The sequence below is a fragment of the Plectropomus leopardus genome, chromosome 3, assembly GCF_008729295.1.
Source record: "Plectropomus leopardus isolate mb chromosome 3, YSFRI_Pleo_2.0, whole genome shotgun sequence".
NCBI lineage: Eukaryota > Metazoa > Chordata > Actinopteri > Perciformes > Serranidae > Plectropomus > Plectropomus leopardus.
In genome coordinates this window covers 27,817,755-27,839,103 of record NC_056465.1, presented here as the reverse complement: position 1 = coordinate 27,839,103, position 21,349 = coordinate 27,817,755, and the positions used below count along the sequence as shown (strand labels likewise).

Below are 21,349 nucleotides of genomic sequence, written 5' to 3'. Positions count from 1 at the left end.
ACACTTCAGATTTCACTAGAGAACCAGTGGACCGTATGGCGGGATGGAGGTCAGAATAAATAGAGCTGCTACAACCCAGGAGAAATACATTTAAAATATGTATTGTTTCAACAACCATTGTTCTCTGTCAAAGCTGTTGAAGTAGCAATCAGCGTTACTGTTATTGCAAATGTGTTGTAGCAGCTGCGGGTAAATACAGTAAAATGGCAATAGATTTGCTGTGCCACAAAATCAACAAAAAAACGTACATCTAATTAAGTGCTTTCATTTAACGTTAAAGAAAGAAATACTTGAGCTTTTCTATAGCGTTTTTAAACAACATATTGAATCAGAGAAAAATATGGGATTACAGTCTGAGAAATTCATTTTGTTACACGTGACAGCTTCTGGAATGTTCTTTTTTCCGTCTGTGTTTACAAAACAATTTGTGAGAGTCCACTGAACCAACTTTCCTCTAACAATGTGTTATGAGACAGAGAAAAACAAGAAAGAATCAATAGGACCTGTGGTCATGTATAATTTGCAGGGCCAGCACCTGGCTGCCAACAAATAAAGATTTTTTTTTCCTGCACGTTGCATTCAAGGATATTGGACAATTTTGTTGGAGGTAGGCGGCTATTTTCACCAAATCCTGGCTGCAGGTCAGCCGAAATGATTGGATCTCTGTAAGCTCTGTGGGTGCACACAGCACTGTCCCCATGTAAACAGGAGGTCTGAATGTGTTCTTCACACTTCTTTGCGTGTTATGTTTATATCCATGCACAGGCTCAGCTGAGACACAGTGACAAACTGCACCTTGCAGAAGTCATAGCCAAACCACATTGGCGGTAAAATAAATCTTTTTAATTGCATGGAGAGTAGTGTGCGATTCTCAGCATTTTCTCTGTGTACAATCTTCCTCTAACCATGCACTATGTGATTGTGTTTGTGTGTGTGTGTGTGTATGTGAGGTTGGTTGGCAGGCTGTGAGGCTGCCTTGGCTAGTCAGAGAGCTCTTTTCCCTGAACCAGCTGGGCCCTCCTGCCTCCCTCCAAAGCAGTCAGTGCAGACCACATGGTCTCACCCCCACTCTGAAAGGTGCCATTCAGCCTCGCACAGCTAGATGCACATGGACATGCATCCTAGCAGACCCACGCGCACGCGCACGCACACGCACACGCACACGCACACACACACACACACACACACAGAATGACACACCAAAGCCCTAACATATTCAAAGCAACACCGTCTGCTGTCCACGCACTGCACACTAACCTGTTCAGTCATCCATTAAAACTATTTATAATCAAACCAGCCAGGAAATGTATATCAAAGCATGCAGATCATCCAAAGGAAGGAATTAAAACAGAATAGTATCAGTTTTAAGCCACATTCACATGTATTGCAAATAAATGTCTTAGCTGGCAATTCCACAAAGTCCCTTGTAAATATTTAATCAAATAATATACTTTGAATTACACTCTTTATCTTAATATTTACTTTAGATTATGCGTTACGCACTTAATGCGCTAAATATTGTAATTCTCAGTCTCCATATTGTAATTTTTATCATTGCTACTCTGCACACAAGTGTTGCATCTATGTTACTATTTATGCAGGGTCTAGTTAACCCTAAGAAACCTGTAGCAACATCACTTTTCTTTTCAGATGCCTTTCACAAGTATTTAAATCTTTGAACTATTTGCAAATTAGTGCAATTGGTTTCAAAAACATGGGGAAAAAGGCAATGAGAAACTTGGTAAGAAATGTTGCACAAATTGCAAAGAATGACTACACTCAAAAGATTATTTTTAAATACCTAGGGAAAAAAAGAAAAAACAGGGGAAAACTGTATCTATAATTACCCTGATTACATATTTAACATTATTTTACAGAATGACATTTCCTTGTTTGTTTTTTAAATTTCCTTTCATTTTTTAAAATGATTTTTTAGGTGATTTTCTTGTATTTTTTACTGAGTTCTCACTCATTTTTTGGGTCATTTCTTCTTGCATTGCTCATTGCCTCCTTCCCATGCTTTTATAAAACAAATCAAGTCCATTTGCTAAGGCTTTGAAGGGTTAAAGAAAATTTTCCATCAACCAAGTGACTTAAAAACATTCACGTTAACAAGACCCAAATACTGAAATAAAAATTATGGTATTCTACTGTACTCAGTTAATTCTTCATTCAGTTCTGTCTAACTATAAATGTCCCGAGGTAAAACTGGATTGCAGTATTTTGAGTCTACAGCTGCATAATTCAAAAATCTCAAATCAGTTTTTTGTGTTTGTGTACAGAAAAGAGCCATATTGGTACTTTGCATTGTCAACAGTGTTATTCTGTAAAATGGGTGAACTTTTGAACTGTGCCGTGTTTGCCGGAGAAGCTGTTCACTCTTGGAGGTTCGTTCTATCAGTCTCTCTGGATGAGGTCACTGAGGTGGACTGAGATAAAGAGATGTGTTGTGGAAAAAAGGCAAAGAGGAGGAGGAGGAGAAGAGCAAGATGTTGGGAGGTCCAGGTCACATGGTTGGGATCCAGGACCTTGTGGTGGAGGTAGCGCACTTCCCCTGAGCTACATTTACCCTTTAGCTGAGTGGACAGAGGTAGGTGGGGGGGGGGGGGGGGGGGGGCTGAGGGAATGAGAGAGAAAGCGAGACGAGCGAGCTGGAGAGAGAAATGAAGCATTGAATCCTAATGTCAGATCAGAGCTGAGCTGAGCGGCGAGGAGATCGCTCCTACCAGCAGCTTACGAACATGCATACGTACCAAAGGTAAAATATTGTCATCTTTGATGATTCCCTCTTTCACCTTTCATTATTGTTATCCAAATAGAGGGCGAGGCAGCTTGACATACACACATGAGAGCAGAAAGGATTTCACAGACACACTGGTGAGATAGCGCAGGATTTCTGACAGAAGCCTTTGTTTCCTCTGCGCTGTTGCTGTACATTACTTCTCTGCAGCTGTAGGTCACATTCATTTTATACTGAGGCGGAGCTGACTGTTTTCAGCTTTTTTATGTTCTGTTTGTGGGCACATGTGATAAGAGCAGAAAGAGGCAATTTGCCCTCATCTTGTGCAATAAAGACAGAAAGGACATTAATAAGTGGGTTACTTGTGGAATCCCACATAAGGAGGATAACTTCATCACACACACATACACACAATCATACCCCTTTCCGCCAAAATGAGCATGCCTATGTTGGGGTTTTTTTAACGTGGGGAAAACCATTGAAATGAGATGATGGACTGCTTTCCCACTGCGAGTAAATGGCTCTACTGCAGAAGAGACATTTTTCTCTCTTTTTCTTTTTTAATGACGTGTAAGTATGATGATGTCACGGATAGAGCGGAAGACAGGTTCGTAAATAGTAGAAAGCTGCAGTGAAAATCTTCAGGCGGATACCACTTTCCTATCTCTTACTTACTTTGAATAATGTTCTGGTACTGCTTGGACGGACAAACACAGTATTTTGTGGTGGCACGGCATTGCATTGCACTTGTGAAGGGGATAACATTGACTTGTCCATTATTTTCGGGTGTCGCATTTTCATCACTACCAATAGGAGCTGATTGGAGCTGAAGCCGATAAATACCCGTAACTACCAAGAGTCATTTGTGAATGCTGTTTGTAACCTTTACCATTAAATACAAAAGCCAGATGTTAGAGGGCATTACTGCGTTTTCTGTCCAGTGGAGAAGGGCTTAATGTGAGGTGACTACAAGAGAAGCCAAAGATATGAACAAGAGGAAGGTTAGAGAAAGGCTGGATGATATGGCTGAGGTGATCATCACAATATTAATTAGGATAATTTCTGATATTAATATATATCATAATATGACAAATGAAAAATTGCAAATGAAATAAATAAGATTATTTCCAAAGCAATTAAATAAACTTCAATAAGATCTTTCTTATTTTAATTAAGAGCTTTCCCTAAATGAACAAGAGAAATGCATTAAGCTATAATAATGATGATAAAATCAGAATACAGATATGATTCAGATGAAACTAATAAACGATAATATTGCGTTAGTGCCCAACCCTTGGAGGTGGGTGTGGTAAAATTATCATGGCAGGGTCCACACTTTGTTTATTTTAATGGAATCAAGTGGTACAAATAAAATCCCGTTTCACTGTCGTGCAGGGATCCCATTTCTCCAGATGAATAATTCAGATTGTACATGCTGGGAGGCCAAGAATAGATTCCTAAAATAACAGGAGGATGGAGGAAAGGAGGAAGGGTAGGGGAACAGGACGACAACTATCGGAGAGGGCTGACAGCCAGTGAGCCAGGGACTTTGTGATCCCTCGGCATCTCAACTACCAGTCCCTCCTTGACCTGGGATAGGTAGCATCTCTTGCAACCGTTGCTGTCCAAGCTATCATTACACCCACAATGCAGCCAATAGATGCTGTCCTCCTGACGTATGCCTGATAGGCCAAGATTTAACATGTTCCTCCTGTCACTGGCTGCTGCCCCTGCTGTCGGATTGGTTTTGTTAAACCGAGCTGCCGTAGATTAAGAGCCCCGATCAGATTAGGATGCCAAATCTCCTCGCAAAAGCCCCCCCTCCCTCCAACAGTCAGAGTAAGATGGTCTCAACAGTGCTTCAAGGTTTTACTTTAACATTCAGGAATCAATCCCCGCTTCCAATCCAGCGCATTAGGTTGATGTGTGCCAGCAGTCCAAGCAGGCAGCTGTTGAGGGCTGTACCATTCCCTAAAGCACATTGTGCCGACACTGCTCCCCGATTCCCTGATAACATTAATGCCAGGCAGATGTCCCTGAACTAGTCCAGACATTTTCTTAATATTAGAGTTGTAGACTGGCCTCTTTTCTTCGCCCCTACCGAATTTCTTGAAAATCTCCTGTGGCTTTTAAGAGCAACACAATATTGACCCACAATATCTTCCACATCAACAACAGCAGAGCCATTCGCTTCCCTAATGGTAGGAAAATCAATAGGTAACGAATGGGCTTATTTATATTTCAAGCGATGATGTGTCATGTTTTGGGTTTCGTGACAAGTTTATTGCTGTAGGGGGATACTAGGGGGAGAATTTGCAATACAATAATGAAAAAAAAAACTTGTCAGTGGATCTGTATCAGCTGTTGTCATTCGACAGCAAATAACATCTGTTCCAGATGGGGATCTCTTCCTTATCAAGACACTGCTCCACCTCTGTCATTAGTCTTAGTCCAACTCAGTAGTTAATCTGGAATGAAAAGACAGTTCGGTCCCTCAGATCTCACCCAATGACTCCCTCCACTATCAAAGTCCTCTTTGAAGTTCACGTTCTATAAAATTGGTTCAAGTGTCAGGTCAGAGTTCCCGCAGCCAAAGGTACAGCCGTCATTTGAAGCCTCGGTCTTCTTTCTAGTTATTCCCCAATGCAACCTCGCCTGTCTTTGTATTCTTCAGTAGGGGCCCTCTTCATGTTTATTGCAAAAAGGCAATCAAGATGGCCTGCGTTTGGACCTGGCCCCTAAGAACTGAAGTGTCTGGGGATACGCTTATTAACTTCTTTGCAGAGAGACCCATCGCCAATCATCCTTGACAATGCCAGCTCGCCTGATAGACTCATTGATGAGAGGGGGCCCGGGGAAAAGTCAATGGGAAAGAAGAATAAAGGAAAGAAAAGGCAAACAAAAGCACACAGGATAAACCTGGTACAGATATCAGGGCAGCAGGCATGTTCAAAATCCGGCCTGGGGGTCAATGGTGGCCCTCAGACCAATTCTAAACATCTTGCAGCGTGTAGTTCAAAATGTATTACAAATTACTGGTTAATCAAGCATGATCACTTTGCATTTCTTCCATTAACCTCACAATTGCAGGGCTGTTACAAAGTTTGTAGACATGCACCAAGCAGAAACTACGCAGGCAAAATGAATATTTTCATAAACAGACAAGAAGCAAACGAACGGTTAGCTAACAGCAGACATTTCCTGCAAAGTAGCATACATCACCACAGCAAAGTAGGGGTGTAAGAAAATGTCTATGAGTATCTCTGTGAGTGAACTTCACGTTGCTTGATAGTATGTATCACTTTTCTTGAAGAGAGTTTTTTAATAACCTGTATAATGCAAGAAGCAGCTGGCCCCTTTTCACATTATCTAATCTGGCCTCTTTTTTTTTTTTAAAAAAAAAGGACACCCCTGATCTAAGGCATCTAGTGAAATGAGTGTCAGGTAAGAATATCAGACAAGTTTTAAAAAAGTCGAGAATACAAACTCACATTGTGAGTTACCGTGAACCAAAGCATGGTCGGGGCAGTCAAAGCATGGCCACATCACACTTCAGGCGGTAGCGCTGCAATAATGACTCAGTCAGGAATACACACATACATAAATACTTATGTATAATGTAAAAACCATCTTCTTCCTTTATGCACCAAAGCAAAGGTTGCCCCAATCATCTTTTTGGCTGCTGCAGTTTTACAGCCCCAGAATGACTGCTTCTCTCTCCATTACCTCTGCACTCGTTTGACTGGCAGATGGGTGGAAAGACGGTGGATGGAGAGTGGGCGGGTGGGCAATCATGGAACTGTATGTCACAGTGCGTGCGTGCTCGCAGCACTATTTGTCGTCTCAGCAGATGAGATGGGAAAGGCAGGTGAGACGTGGCTGGGCCTTATTTAAAAGCCTCTTTACAGTGCCCACTGAACCAACGTTGGCATTCCCTAATGGTGCATCACAGATACGTCATCCCATGCTAGTCCTTGCCATCTCTGTGTCCTATGTCCTTGTCCGTTGTCATTGCTTTAATAGCTGCAACAGACTAAGTCACAGACAATATCGGCATTACGATTCATAGCTGAATTCCATACAGATTACATACTCCACTAAATGCTGCATTTTCGTGGCCTGTAGGAGCTCTAATCTCTGTTTAATCCACTGCTTCCATATCTCTGCCTGAATCATTTGGTTGAAGCAGGTGTCCTTTCCAGTCCAATGGTAGCATGATGTAGTGATTTAAGTGGACTGACAGTGAGAGAGACAGAGGGTGATATGAGAGGCTAATGGAGTTAATATGCTGAGATGGAGCGATAGAGGGAAGAAGAGGTTAGATTGGAGGGACAGACATGGAGAGCCAGCTGAGTTACAGGGACTGAATCTAAATACTGATCTCATTTTAAAGCTTATTGTTTCCTCCATAACTTTGTTTCTTGTTTCTCTAGCTTTCTGCTGCTGTGACCATGACCTGCAGAGCTTAAAGAACACCTATTATGCTTTTCCGAATTTTGTGTTAAGCTTCCTACAGACTGTGAGATTTTGGCAATCTTACAAATTTAGTGCAAGCTATACTCTGCAACATGGATCTAATAAACCTGGGTATGACCAATCGCACAGCGTATACTGGGCTTTATATACAGTGTGATAATGAAGGATGTTCATATTAAATGTGGCCAAAGTTTCAAATAATGAGGCAAAAATATGTAGAAGTAATCCCTGTGAGCAAAAACCTCAGGCTTCCTACCATTCTGGATGTACCGTTTCCAGCTGTTTTTTCTACTCTGGAAACAGTATGACGTCACAGATTGCTGGATTTCTATATTCAGTCATCTGCTCCAGGCACGCCACTGCAGGTGTTTACATTATGTAGCCTACTCTACATGTAGCTACATGTGGACATCAGAGAAAAATGTAAACTTGGTTGCCAATATTGTAAATTTTTCCCCAATTTTGGATCGTATTCCTGCCAGAACATGTCCAGTTGTGTTTAAAAGATTATATTGGTGATTTTTTTTACAGTAGAAAGTGTCTCTATTCTCTATTACTGTCATGCACAGCTGCAAATACACTTGACGTATATGGAGCTACATACTAACATCGAGAAAATTTGTACTCTCGGATGCTGTTTATTTGTTAATTGCAAACATGTTCAGTTGCCAAATTTGCAGCAAAGGAATGACCAGCCTAACTCTCCCTATGAGCAGCTGGTACTTGTTGCCTGCATTGGTTTGATTGGTTTGATTGGTTAGGTTTAGGCAAAAGGAGTTGGATTGACTAGGGTAAATAGTCAGGGTAAGCCAATGAGATGCACAGTAAGAGGGGGCATTTATTCGCTATCCTAGGATTCACAAATTTGCTTCTGGTCGTGTTTAGAAGATTTCATTGGTGATTTTTCGTGGTAAAAAGTGCATGTTAAAGTCATTATCTGGCTGCAATAACTAAGCTTAGATGCCGAGATACTGAAGACCTGAAAACCATGATCAATCAGAGCAAGCTGGGCTTTTTTGTTTTGGGGGCTGAAAGATAGAAACGCTAAATGGAGCATCTCAGAAAGAGGGTGAGAGTGTTCCAGCAGTATGAGGACTTTTTTGACCATTACATCATATAGACATCTTCTACTAGAAACCTTAAATACAAGTATGAACTGGAAATGAGCATAATAGATCCTCTTTAAATGCACTCAGAAATCTATTACTGTCTTCTTGCATTCACCTAATGTGTAACATTTTGATTTTGCCTTTTAAAAAATCAAATATATGAGCTGGCATTTTCATTTATATGGCGGTGACACATTGTTATATTCAATTTTCACACACTAAAGTGCTCCACAAACATTTCGAGAGTGAAATTGCAGTGTGTTGTGCTGTGTAGTCCAAAATGAAGAGTGCATTGCATTGTGTAGATTTTGAGTTCTCTTTTACACTGATTGGAAAGGCATTTTTCTTTCAGTCCATATCCTGAGGTGGGAAAAGCTCTTGTTTTCTTTTTTCCTGTCTCTCTCTATGTCATCACTGATTTTCCCTGCCATTGTTTCTCTTGTATTCGATCTGTCTCTCTTTTTTCTACTGCTCCTAATGCTCTTTTCATGTCCCCAGCCATGAGAGATCCAAGATCATTTTTATATAATGGTTAATACACAAAAAAGACACTTCTCGTCTCATTAACACTCTCGCAACTTAAAAAATACCGCAACATTTTTAATTAGAGTCATGACCCCCCTAGTAGCTCTCACAATATGAAACTGCAGTACGGCTTCTCTTAGTGTATGTGTGAATTCAAATGGGCCAATGTTTGTGCATGAGTAACAATTATTTTCGTTTCTCTCTCTTGTCTGTTTTTGTATACACAAAAGCTCCAAATAGTCTTTGGCCTTTCTCAGTGAACAAACAGGACATTTTCTTTCCACATTGAGTGTGAGGAGCAAAGGTCTCACACAATTAGGGCAGCGAATTGAGCGCTGAGCTGAGGCCAGGCAGTGAAGAGAAGAGAGCAAAATCTAAATCTAGTGTTGGCTGCTGAAAATAATCAAACTGCTTAAAAATGATCTCAATAACCTTCTCGTATCTGCATGAATGATTAATTCTTACCCTAACTAGTATGCTGTAAATACAGACTTCAGAAACCCAATACTGCACATCATGACAGTTGTCTAACTCGGTCTAACTCAACCCAAAGTGGAGAGTGGAGCTCGTATCTCTGATGTATGAGTGTAATATTTATATGTGTGCGTGAGTGTGTGTAAGTGTGCCTGTGTGTCTCCAGTCTGCTTTAATCTCCTCCCATCTGCTGGTGGACCTCCTCTCCCTGTTCTGAGGCCTGCCGTGCCCTGCCCGATCTGCCAAACCTGACCTTACTGCACGCATGTGTGTGTTTGTGTGTATGTGTATGTGTGTGTGGGTGTGTGTGTGTGTGTGTGTGTGTGTGTGTGTGTGGGCTGCTTGATGAGCCTGGTTCCTTATGAAGTGGTATCATTAAAGCAGAGAGAAGGAGCAAACGGGTGATTGCAGTGATTTGGCAGAGGTTGCACAGACTCTGTCCTCCAATCAGAGCCCTCGCTTGGCCTCCTCCAGCTTCACTGCAATCACAGAGCACCAAGTCCACAGAGGACACAGATACACACACAAAGACACACACAGACAAATACACACACCAGTTTATCAGCCTCAGGTGTGGGCTTGTCATCGCCATTAAATGCTAAAAATGTGAAAGATATGACATCAGTGTGTCATGGTCAACTTCTAATGGGGTTGTAAATTTTTTTCTCTAGTAATGAAATTCACATTTCAGTATTAAGTGCATAATTAATAATATCGAATTGCTGTGGCAACCCGTGTTTAACTCAGTATTCATAATCTGTAGGAATCATGCATTTAAAAACTTTAAGTTTAACTGAGACTGTTACAGATTAAGAAACCTGACACAACAAGCTGACGGTTGGCTGTAGGTCAATCTTGGGACCTCTGTGAGCGTTTGTTGCCCTAGTTTTTGTGGTGTGTCCTGCATTGCTGGCAATAGTTGACCTTTTTTTTGACTTTTTTACCCAATTCAGCATGTTGACTATGCACGGGAGAGGGTAGAGCCCGTCAGTCACTGAAATCACTCTGATTGGCAGCTAAGCTCAGTGCCAGAGAAGAGAAAGGAAGTCAGAAAAGTGAGAAAATAACTAAGTCTAGGAAGTGAGATCAAAACAAATCTGTTACTTTAGGAACATTATTTTCAGTCTTTGAGCTCTTAAGTACAAACAGATCGTGATTGTTTGTTATATTTTTTGCTAGTGCGCGATAAATATCCTTTGTTCTTTCGACATCGGGTTGTGTTGTTTATGTTCTCACTGGGTAATGGGCATCTTGAATCTGTCCAGTCAGTCTTCCTGTTTACTTTTTTGAATGACATTAAACGCCGTCCGCTTGTATCAAGAATTATTTCATCTTACGTACATATTAGTTTACCATTTGCTGTAGTCTTTGTGGCGTGTTCAGGGTAAACTTTTTGACGAAACAACAGCGAGATGATGCAAAGTCTGCTTTTTGTCGCCACTAATTCCTTGAAGATATTTGGTGTGTCTGGGCCTTAAAAAAGGACACTTAGCAGTAAAATAAATGCCTGCTGCAAAACTGCTATGGAAATGCCTTTTTTATTAATGTACTGCACATAGGTTGTTGGAAGTAAATGGAAATTAAATGGCCAATAAAATGAAAAAGTTCACAAAAATAAGTCAAAATAAGAGAAGCCTTAAAAACTCAGCTTTCTCTGCATGCCACCGTACTGTACTGTATACTTTTTAAATAGATACACATATCATAGCAACATACATAGCAAGGCCATTTGCTAATCTGGCATACATTGTGATTACAGGGTACTATGAAGTGTGTAACAGCACTGCGAGATTATTGCTTGCATTCTGAAAGTCCTAACAGGCAGGTGCCTGTAAAACCAGCAGTGAAAAGTGACTAATACAGTTACAGAAAAGCATGTTATTGATTTAAAAAAAATATATATTCAACAACGCTCGCTATGGCTCTTATTGTTGTATCTAAAGAACCTTTGTTAACTGATAACTAAAGTTAAGTTGTTGTCAAATGATAAAAGGGGACTATTTAGTGTGTGGCACAATACTGTATCTTTATCAATATCGTCATGATTTATTCTTTTTTATTATTATTTTTTTAAGTCACATTTATCTTTGTATTGTGGCTCAACAAATGACAACTCAAACATCAAAGTGCTACATTTGTGTGGTGCAGAACAGAAGATCCCTTATTGTCCCAGCACTGTGGACAACTACTGTACACCATCTACATGTTTTGATGTGTTCAAAGGCTACGAAGAGAAAAAAAGGCAGGAGAAGAGGGGGCCAGAGAGAAAGAGAGGGAGAATGAATTATAAAGTGCAGAGAATTGAGCACTAAATTGATCTGCAGTCTGTCTGTCCCCAAAGACGTTGAGATGCTGTAATGAGAATGGCAGACCAGATGCATACGGGGGCCGTCTCTTCCCCATCTCCATCCCTCTCTGAAAGAAGACAAGTTTGTTTCTCAAGGTGATTGTTGCGGTGATAAGGGAGAGGGTGTTATTAAGGGTGACAGCGGAGGGGCTGAGAGGCAGTGGCTGACTGGATAACCTTGTCCCCATCCCCGCCTCGCTTCCTTCTGCATGAGCATCTCCACCACTGGCCTGCCCCTGCCTGCTTGCTCGTCTGAACACAATCTGCTGGCTGGAATTACCTCCCGGCCCCAGGAAAACTAAACATGATTTCTGACCTTTCCTTTCTGTGTTCAACAGTAACCTTTGCTGATCCGCCTACGCTACGAGACCATCGCAACGAACAAGGGATGGAGTGGAAGAGATGTGTATGCGTTTTTTTTTTTAAAAGGGGGCGAGGATCAATGTGTGTTTTGCTGAATTTATGTATGCATATTTAAAGGCGAGCGCTTGCGAGTAGATGTAACTGCAACACTTGTACAATATCATGCAATCAAATACTCTGCAATAAACGCAACCTTTGTGAAGCTCATGTTCAAATTTTGTTGTCAGCTCTTCGTAATGTGCATGCAATAGTTCCCAGATATTTTCATGGACAAAATAGACAATTTTAATGAATTTTCAAGGAACCATAATAACTTGCTCGGCGTTTTACAAACATATCGAATTAAAACTAGTCAAACATAATTTCAACTACACTGTAAAATAAAAAAAAATCTAGGAAACCGACTGCCTTAAAAAATGTAAGTAGATATAAACATTAGTCTAATATTAGGTTTACTTTACATCTAATTGTTAACTTAACTCAAAATTTAGTTATATGTATTTCATTTTCTGAAATCGTTGCTACTTGGAAAATTTAATAAATAAGTCTTTCTAAGTTTTAACAACTTCAGTAAACCAACTTTACTGTGCTATATATCTGTACTCTGCTGGTTGCAAACTAGTCAATCATATTCATATTTCCTTAAACATGTTAACAACACAGAATTCTCATGTTTCCAAACTTCATCGTTGGCAAAATCCTCTTGATTTAACACTTAGAAAGAACAAGGTAATCCCACTTGTCATTTTTAAGTTGCATCAACTTTACAAAATCAAATTGAAGGAGAGCTGGAGTAAAAATGGAGAAACATACATAATAATGATAATTTTCTATCATGTTTCATCACCTGAAACGTTATCACAGAGGAGTATTGTAACAATTACAGTATGCATAACAAAATTCCATGACTTCCCCAAAACTTTCAATGATTTTTACTAATTCTATGACTTTCCCAAGCTTGGAAAACATGATTCCAGGTTTTCCATGACCATGGGAACCCTGGGTATTATAAGGTGTTAATGTAATTTTGTCTACAGGATGCAAGTAACTGCTGCTTCCATCTGTGTATGTGCTGACAGAGTTACCACAGAAGTTGCAGTAATGGTGTATTTCATACGAGACACTGTGTTTGCAGAAATACTGCATCTTTCAACTCGCTAAATTCATTACATCATCACTCTGCTTCCTCTTGTTGTTCTTTGCCGTGTCAGCAACTTCTGCATTGGTATTATCATTAGTAGTTTGTTAGATAAGGCTAATTGATCTCCACCTACCCAGTGTATTAGCGAATTGTTGTGATCTACTTCTTCCACTGACTCTGCATAACTCCTACAGCCTCAGCACAATCTGACCCTCAGGAGCAAAAGCACATCCCTATAGAAATGATTTCATCATCTCTTTCTCTCGCTCTGTGTGTCTGTTGTTCTCCTGCTTCCTCTCCCCTTGTCTGTCTACCTTAAACCTAATTCCTCCCCTCTCTGACAAAATGAACTGGTTTGTGCTGATGTGAGGGTAAATTTAAGAGCTTACAGGCAGAGTGACCTGAACATCCCAGGCCAGCTCGGTGGAGTTAGCTGACTGAACTTTGGGCTAGCCGAGGCCTGTGTATCAGTATTGTTTGTGTAAGAGCACCAGAGGGGATTTGGACAAGCAGTGTGAGCTCTGAATGTGTGACCCACGGCTGGCCTTACCATTGGATTAGCTCACCCTGATCCCCACAACCTCTGAACATGCTCCCTACTATTTCAAGATCTCTCCATTTATGCCCAGCCAAGCACATTGTGACCAGTAATCTTTAGTTTTCTTCTCTCCAAAGGGAGAAGATATACTGTTCAGCTTTTTGCTTTGCCCTGGCCGCCCCTCCCACTCGCTGGTTTATCCACACTTTTCTCTGTTTATTTTGCACTCGTTCCCTCTCTCTGTCTCACCCACTTTCAGTCTCTCAGTACAAATTCCCCTCTTTCACCTCTCTACTCACGCCATTCGTCCTTTCACCCCTCATTCCTCTCCCTCTAACTACCCCTCTCTCCTCCATTCCTTCTCCCTTTTTTAAAGGGGCTCAGTGGAGCTTAGAGGCCTTCCTGCTTGGTTCATTACTGAGCTGCTCTGACATGGGGAGTTCGTCTCTAGTAAGGAAAGGAGAACACCACTGATGTTTAATACATGGACCACTCTGTTGTCTTTCACGCCAGATAAATTCATCATCAAAAACTGAGCGCAGAACAGCAACAGAGCATGTAAACCTGTTCTCTCAATCTAGATTCCCAATCTTTTTTTCTTTTTTTTGTCCTCACTCTCCATTTAGCTTATTGCCTCTCGCTCTGGTTCTCTCTCTCTCTTTGTTCCGTCACATCTCAGTGAACTGGAGCAAACCTTTTCATTGTCCTTCAGTTGGAGTAAACACACAAACACAAAGCAACACCGCTGCTTGGCCCGCAACGTGAAACACAGCTCACAAAAAGAAAATTGACCTATTTCATTCAGGATGTGTGAACAGTGTGTGAGTCTGTGTGTAAATATGTAACATATACTGGACATGTCCATGTGTGTGCACACGTGTTCCTATTAGCATGTACATCCAACTTCCTACTGCGTGCATGTGTGTGTTTGCAAGAGAGAGAGAGAGTCAGAGCCGTATGGGTATGTATGCGTTTGCCTGTTTGTCCTCTCTGTGTGGGCGTGTGCGTGGGCGGCAGGCCTGCCTTGATAATGCCAGAGCCTGTTTCTAATCCAGGCCTCCTCAGTGGGCTGTAGATCTAGCTGTGCCAGGCGGGCCTGCTGCAACACCAACAGAGCCCCAGCTGACAGCTAGCCTGCTCCTCTCTCTGCTTTCTGCACTATCTCTGAGCTTAAAACTTTAACAATGGGTTAAGCTTGGAAATGTGAGGAGCCATAAAGGAACAACACATGCAGGACTTTTAAACGGAAAAACAATTTAGCCTCAGAGCAGGGCGGCTCCTTTAAGATTATCTAAAAAAAAAAAAAAAAAAGGTTAGAAAAGCAAATCAAATGACAGCACACAAAAAAGGAAACAATAAGGGGCAGATTGTGAAGGTGGAATGCCAAGGGGGTGCCGCTGGTAAAGGGTTTAGGATGAAATCAAAGTGGTTAAAGCTGATTTATCCCGTGTAAGGACACCAAGCCCTCTAAGGAGGCACTGAACAGCCCTTCAAAAATGAAATATCAGCAGCAGTCAGTGCCAGTCATCAGTGCCATGTGTGATGGAAAATCAATCTATTTCACATCAGAGACCTGTGAGGAGAAAACGAGAGAGACAGGTCCCTGCTGCCTCCTCGCTGCGCCTCTTTAAACGTCTCCCCAACAGAAACATCCCAGAATGGTCTGCGTCATCAGTGACGGAGACATTCACGGTGCTTGTGGCTCAATGTGTAACGGCTGCTGTTCTGCTAGATTAGGTAGGTGATTGGCCATTAATATTCATTTCACAGTGTGTCTTTGTTAGACGGCAGCAGGGGCTGACAGAGTGTTTGGATGGATTTACTCTACCATATTTTTCCCTTTAATTTTCTAAAGGAAAGGTGGTTTATTCATATGGCCTGAGTGAAGCTGCCTAGGGGCCCGATGTACTGTAATCTTTACTAGTTTGTTCCATCTGATAAGGTGAAAGCTGTGAACATGTCCACCAGGAAACTGCTCAGTTTTGATGAAATGTCCAAGAGTCATCAAATATTTAGTGGAATTAGTTATAAGCTTATGTTCTGCTGTCTTCCCGTTAGATCACTATAGGCTGGTATTAGGCTTGGGTGGTATCTATTTGTTCATACCCTCTGGGAATTTCGCTGGGGTATGTGGTATATGACAGTATCAGTGTGTGGCACCAACCCCCTCATTCCCCAGCACCAACTAGCAGAGAGTTCGCTGAGATCTGATGGCTGTCTTGCCATTTTCCGCACTCACAGGATGTCAACAAAAGGTAATATTTTTACACCTATTTTCCTCATTAAACAGAGGAACACAACCATATACCCTCTGGATTCATGTTTCTCTCTTTTACTGAAACTAAGACTTCCGTGTTGCAGAACCTGTTTTTTTTGTAGATTTTTTTGGCGTGGTTTTCAGCAAAAATAGACAGTAAAAATGGTCTTTTGACATTTATATTGACTCTTTTCTACCTTTAACTACAATTTCAATGTTTTTATCTCTCACAGACAAGAGGAAATACAAATTTATCTGTTTTACTCAATCCTTTCTTTTTCTGTTTCAAAATAAAAGCCCTCTGACAATGTTTTTGTTGACAGAGCCCCTTCAGTTGTTAACACAAGGCATTCTATTAAGAAACATTTGCAGGCCCGTGTTTTTGACAAGCTTGTGCAGCTTCATCAATGACTTGAGCATGTGCTTTTAATTGTGGAAATACAGTAGTTTTAACAGTAGGCAGCTCTGCAGCAGTACGACAACAACAAAAGCTGCCAATGCAACACACGCAGCTCAAACATGCAGTGTGTCCCGGGCATAACCTCCAGGGCAGGTGATGCGCACTGCATGCAAAGCATCCTCATTGGAGCCTCTCCAGGATGAAGTTAATACAAAGATAAGGCTCCGTATTTTTGACAGCATTTAAAGTCAGGATCTCTAAATTCCCTGGTACACTGTGACACTGCCCATGTCTAGCTGGCATTTTAAATTTGTGCTGTAAGCAGGGAAAGCACAGTGTTCTGGTGTGGGCCTGTCTGGTCTTAATAACAGCAGAGAGTTGCTCCTGGAGGAGCGCAGGTCCAGCAGGCATAAAACCACGGTAACAGGTCTTTCCCTAATGGACAGCCAACCTAGCGAGGTGATCTGAACAGTCCTGCTCATAATGAGATTAAGGGACTAATTAGTATGACTGTGTGTTGTAGTGTGACTGTGTGCACTGAGGAATATATGCCCCCTATCGGACTAGACGCGTGGCCCCTGAGAGATAAGGCCAGACTGGGTCTGTCCTCCAGTGTCCCTCCCTCCACTGCACGGAGAGGCTAATTAATATTTTTTGCATCAGCTCTTCCAGCTCCTGTGCAACACGCTGAGTTATAGTCCTGAAGTTATTGATCTGCTGGCAACAGCGGGCAAATAAGGATCAAAATTACAAAAATTAAATCTTGGCAATTTTGACAACGTGAAATAAGGAGAGCAATAATCAAAGGGCCCTGCATAATTACAGCACAATAAAATTCTTGTCAATCTTTTACAGCAAATAAGAAGCTAAGACTCGTAAAAGTAGGCCATGGAGATGCATCTGCAGCACAGTCCATCAGCTAACAGTAGCACGAGCAGCTAAAGACAGAACCAGATAGAGAGAAAACCAAAATTATCTTTGCCAAGGATAATCACAGAAATAATTCAAGCCAGCAATCTGGAAGCAAGGATGAGAATACATGATTTAAAAAGTGAAAATCAAATCCATTCTCATTCACACATTCCCTTTCTCCAGCTTTCGTTTCTACCTCCTAACCCGTTAAAGTCACGCTAGTGTTTGATTGCCCCTGTGGCGCCACTCTGACCTGTTCATTTAAGATGATGTGCAACTCTCAGGTCTGTTCCAGCACTCATTTGTTCCTTGGTTGGGTCCCCACGGCTGGCCAGTAAGAGGACCCCATACTGACCAAAGTGCCCTGGGAGCTTTAAACCCGGCAACTCACAGCCAAGTAAAGAGACAGCTGAGTGTCATTGTTAATGTGGACACACAGCATCACAATGGCAAAATCAATGGAGCTATAGGGGACATCAATCTTGACAGCACAAGACCCTTTTGCTTGTCTCACCACTCCTCTAAAGCTTGAATGAATGGTTGTGAGAAGGAGGGAAGATGAGGGGGAAAGAAAGAAAGACAGAGGGAAAGAAAGAGAGGAAAGAAAGAAAGAGAACATGGAGGACTGACAGTGATCTTTATTGGCCTTTCTTCCATCCATCTCAAGGGGTTATGCTGTCCTTTGAAGATTGTGTGCATCTGACAGGCAGCCAAGTGGCCAGCCATCCTAATTCACCCAAAACAGGCAGAGGTTTTTAGGTAAAGCCTCAGAAGTGCGGCACGGCAGCTGTATGCAGTTGGCATCGTGCTCGCATTTTCTCTCCCTGTCTGTTTTTCACTTCCAAATCTCTCTCTCTCTCTCTGTCTCCATCCAAAAGGATGAGAGAGACTGAGAACAACGCTTCCCCATTTCAACAACAAAAAGGCACTCGTTTTGTTACAGGGTGACACATGATGCACACCAAAAAAATAACAGCAAGGTTCATTGTCTCTGACACTGACTTAAAGGATGCCTCCTCATCCCATTAACATATATGCAGATAGGCAGTGAGTAAATGAAAGCCTCCAAAAACGGGAGAGATCAAAGACGACAGAATTAAGGCCAAGTAATGAGGATCTTGGCAAGAACCCTGCAAATTTATTGATTGTTTGGCAAGCTGTGCGTGCTCCTGCTCCATTTTCCCCTCCCTATATACCATTTACTCTCGTGTTTCAAACACACACAGACCAAGCCGTGTGGTTTCTAACGGGGCCTTTACATGGCTATGGCTCCAGAATTGAGCCTAATCACTATCTAATTTACAGTGCAACGATAATGTACTTGGCATAGGGAACAAGAAAAGGAGATGGGCAGCAGGGAAGCCCATCACAGCCCTACATACTTTCAATAACACTCTTACATCAATTACATCAAGTACAAGGGCACTCGCAGAATGACTGTGTGTGAGATTAATCCACAAACCCAAAGGATTTGAACCAGAAACACAAGCTGCAATATGAATGAGGCCAGATTACAGACATTTCTACTACAATTTGTTAACTGCCACAAACAAAGAGACAAGACGTCAAACAAAGGGCCAATCCCATCTCATATTTTTATCCCTACTCCTTGTTTTTCAAGTGCCATTTTGCCTCTGAACCAAGATACAAGGGGTAATGTTAAAAACTTTCCCTATGAAATGAGTCAAGCCTTCAAGACATAGGTCATCTGTCAGGGTTGACACACATTTTTACCAACAAATTTCCATGACATTTCTTTGACTTTTCCATGACTTTGAGGAAATTTCCATGACCATACATTCTCTGAAACGACTACTGTGGATTGTCTTTTCAAAGCCATGTATTATACTTTTGAAAGTAAAGCTGGACATCATAAAATTGGCATTTTCCGGCTTTGCACAAACTTACATCTCGTCAACAGACAAGGTGCAACTCAGGTCGCAATCTGAAGTTACCCCAGAGAACAAAATAACGTCAGGTAACGTGACTGATGTGCCTGAACATCAACATGTTGTTATTTAGTTTTTTCACCACATATACTCTATTATACGAGTATTTGTTAAACGAAATTCCCTAATTTTCCAGGACTGGAAATTGCTATTTACACATTCCATGACTTTTCCAGGTTTTTCATGACCAAACAAACCCTCATCTGTATACTGGCGTTATATAAAGAGATGCGATGAGTATTGCCAGACATGACAAATATGCCATCTCCTGCTGTAGTTATTTCTTTTGTGTGGGCTAAGGGCATCCTTTTGTGGTTATCAGGACACTCGTGATTTTTAAACAACTTTATTTTCACACTATCAATTGATCAAACATGTCGTCAAATTCGCTCTGTAGCCGAATGTCAGCCACCCGTGCATCTACCCTCACTGTCTGCACTGATATGTGAGGAGCAGTAACAAGTGCAGCAACTTCACTGCTGGACTTAAGTCAAATTTCGGGTGTCATATGCCATCCAAGGGGATAATGCGACGTGGAAATATATCTAAATGCGCAACTGCCATGCACAGATCATCAATAACAATGTTATGTTGCCTAGCTAGCTAGTTATCAACAAAGATACTGGCATACAAGTGATTTATTTTGTAATGCTTGTTAGAAAGAAAAGGACCATAACACATTGAAATGACATTTAAGTAAAATAATGTGATCATTAACATGATTTTTTGAATCTTTTTGAACAAAGAAATCACATTTATGGGTTTGTTTTGTTGCTTGTGCCGCTATCTTGCTGATAATTTCTAATAGCAGTTCAAAGTATGCCACTTTAAAGCTCAGTTTAAAGGGCCATGCAGCCTTTAAACGTCCCCCTACCATTCTATCCAACAAAAATCAGGACACCCTACCCCTTTATGTGAAGATGCAAAACGTAGGGGTATGGACTAAGTGGTAGGAGCAAGGGGTGTATTAGAATTGGGCCAAAGATGACATCCAGTCTCTCCTCTGTCACGTAACGTTTCTTTTTTTTTTACATTCATCTCTTCAGTAGACTCTGCAATGATCAAGTTGCTACCATTATGTAAGCACAGCAGCAGCATGAGAATAAAAGGAATTGGGATGAGATAAAAAGAGTGTTGGCTGAAGAAATATTGCATTGAGAGCAGTGGAACAGATGAGATCAGAGGGAAAGAATGAAAAGAATTAGCCTAGATAAGGCAGATGAAAAGGGGACATGAATAAATGATGGAGAAAAGAAGACAACTACCTCCACGACTCTCGCTGTCAGCCGGTTTCACCTGGATGGGGCGAGTCATCTGGAGGAGAGAGAAGAAAGAGCAACAGAGAGGTTAGCGCTGGCGACTCGGGCTGTCGTTGCTACAACAACAGGCCACAAACCAGAGGTGTCAAGACCCTCTCTCCCATACTAATGGCTGTTCTGTGAGACTGATCAAAGTGCCTTGGCTGGGGAGGAAACCGAAGCACCATCATGCAGCTAAGTTGACTTGACACTATGGTGTTTCTGCTGCCTGTTTTTCAGTGTAAACAAAACAACTCTTTCACACATAAAATTGAAAGTCTGTGTGTGTATCTGTGTGTCCATTTGTATTTGAGGTATTTCATTGCAAGTGCATGGAGAAGTTGCAAGGCTGCAGATGTGTGCCTTAGTGATAGAGGCCGAGGCAGTCCTACTAAAAGTGAATCCAGCCACAGGAGGAGAGAGATCAATGCAGGCCTATTGATCCAGGCCCTTGGGCTGTGGAGAGTGTCTGGCTGGGAAGGATTCTCTGGTTAGGAGGCTCACTCTAATCCACTGGACCCTGATAAGAATGGCATTGCCTGGATTAGATGCTTCTGTCATCACAGTCTTTGTGTCACGCTCTCCTCCTTCCCCAATTTTACCTCCTTCTTTTTTCATTATTGTTGTTCAAGCTGAACAATTTCACCAGACAGGAAAAGTCTAAAAGATCTAGCTGTGATTTGCAATATGTTCGTTATAGCTGCAGCACCGTTTTGTTTTGTTTTTTAATTGAACACATGCCTCCTAGTCACATGATAGTATGCATGCTGTTTATACACCCACACACACAATGTATAATATGTATACATGTACTGTAGCA

General features: G+C 41.5%; 1 protein-coding gene across 6 annotated transcripts in view; it reads right to left on the bottom strand.

The window, feature by feature from the left end:
• celf5a (cugbp, Elav-like family member 5a) overlaps positions 1 to 21,349 on the bottom strand; it is a 217,865-nt gene that overhangs the window by 77,773 nt on the left and 118,743 nt on the right. For all 6 annotated transcript variants that reach the window (XM_042482195.1, XM_042482205.1, XM_042482200.1 and 3 more), the window contains exon 3: positions 20,497 to 20,545. In XM_042482195.1, the coding sequence (XP_042338129.1) occupies positions 20,497 to 20,545 (49 nt within the window). The remainder of the gene's footprint in view (positions 1 to 20,496; positions 20,546 to 21,349) is intronic.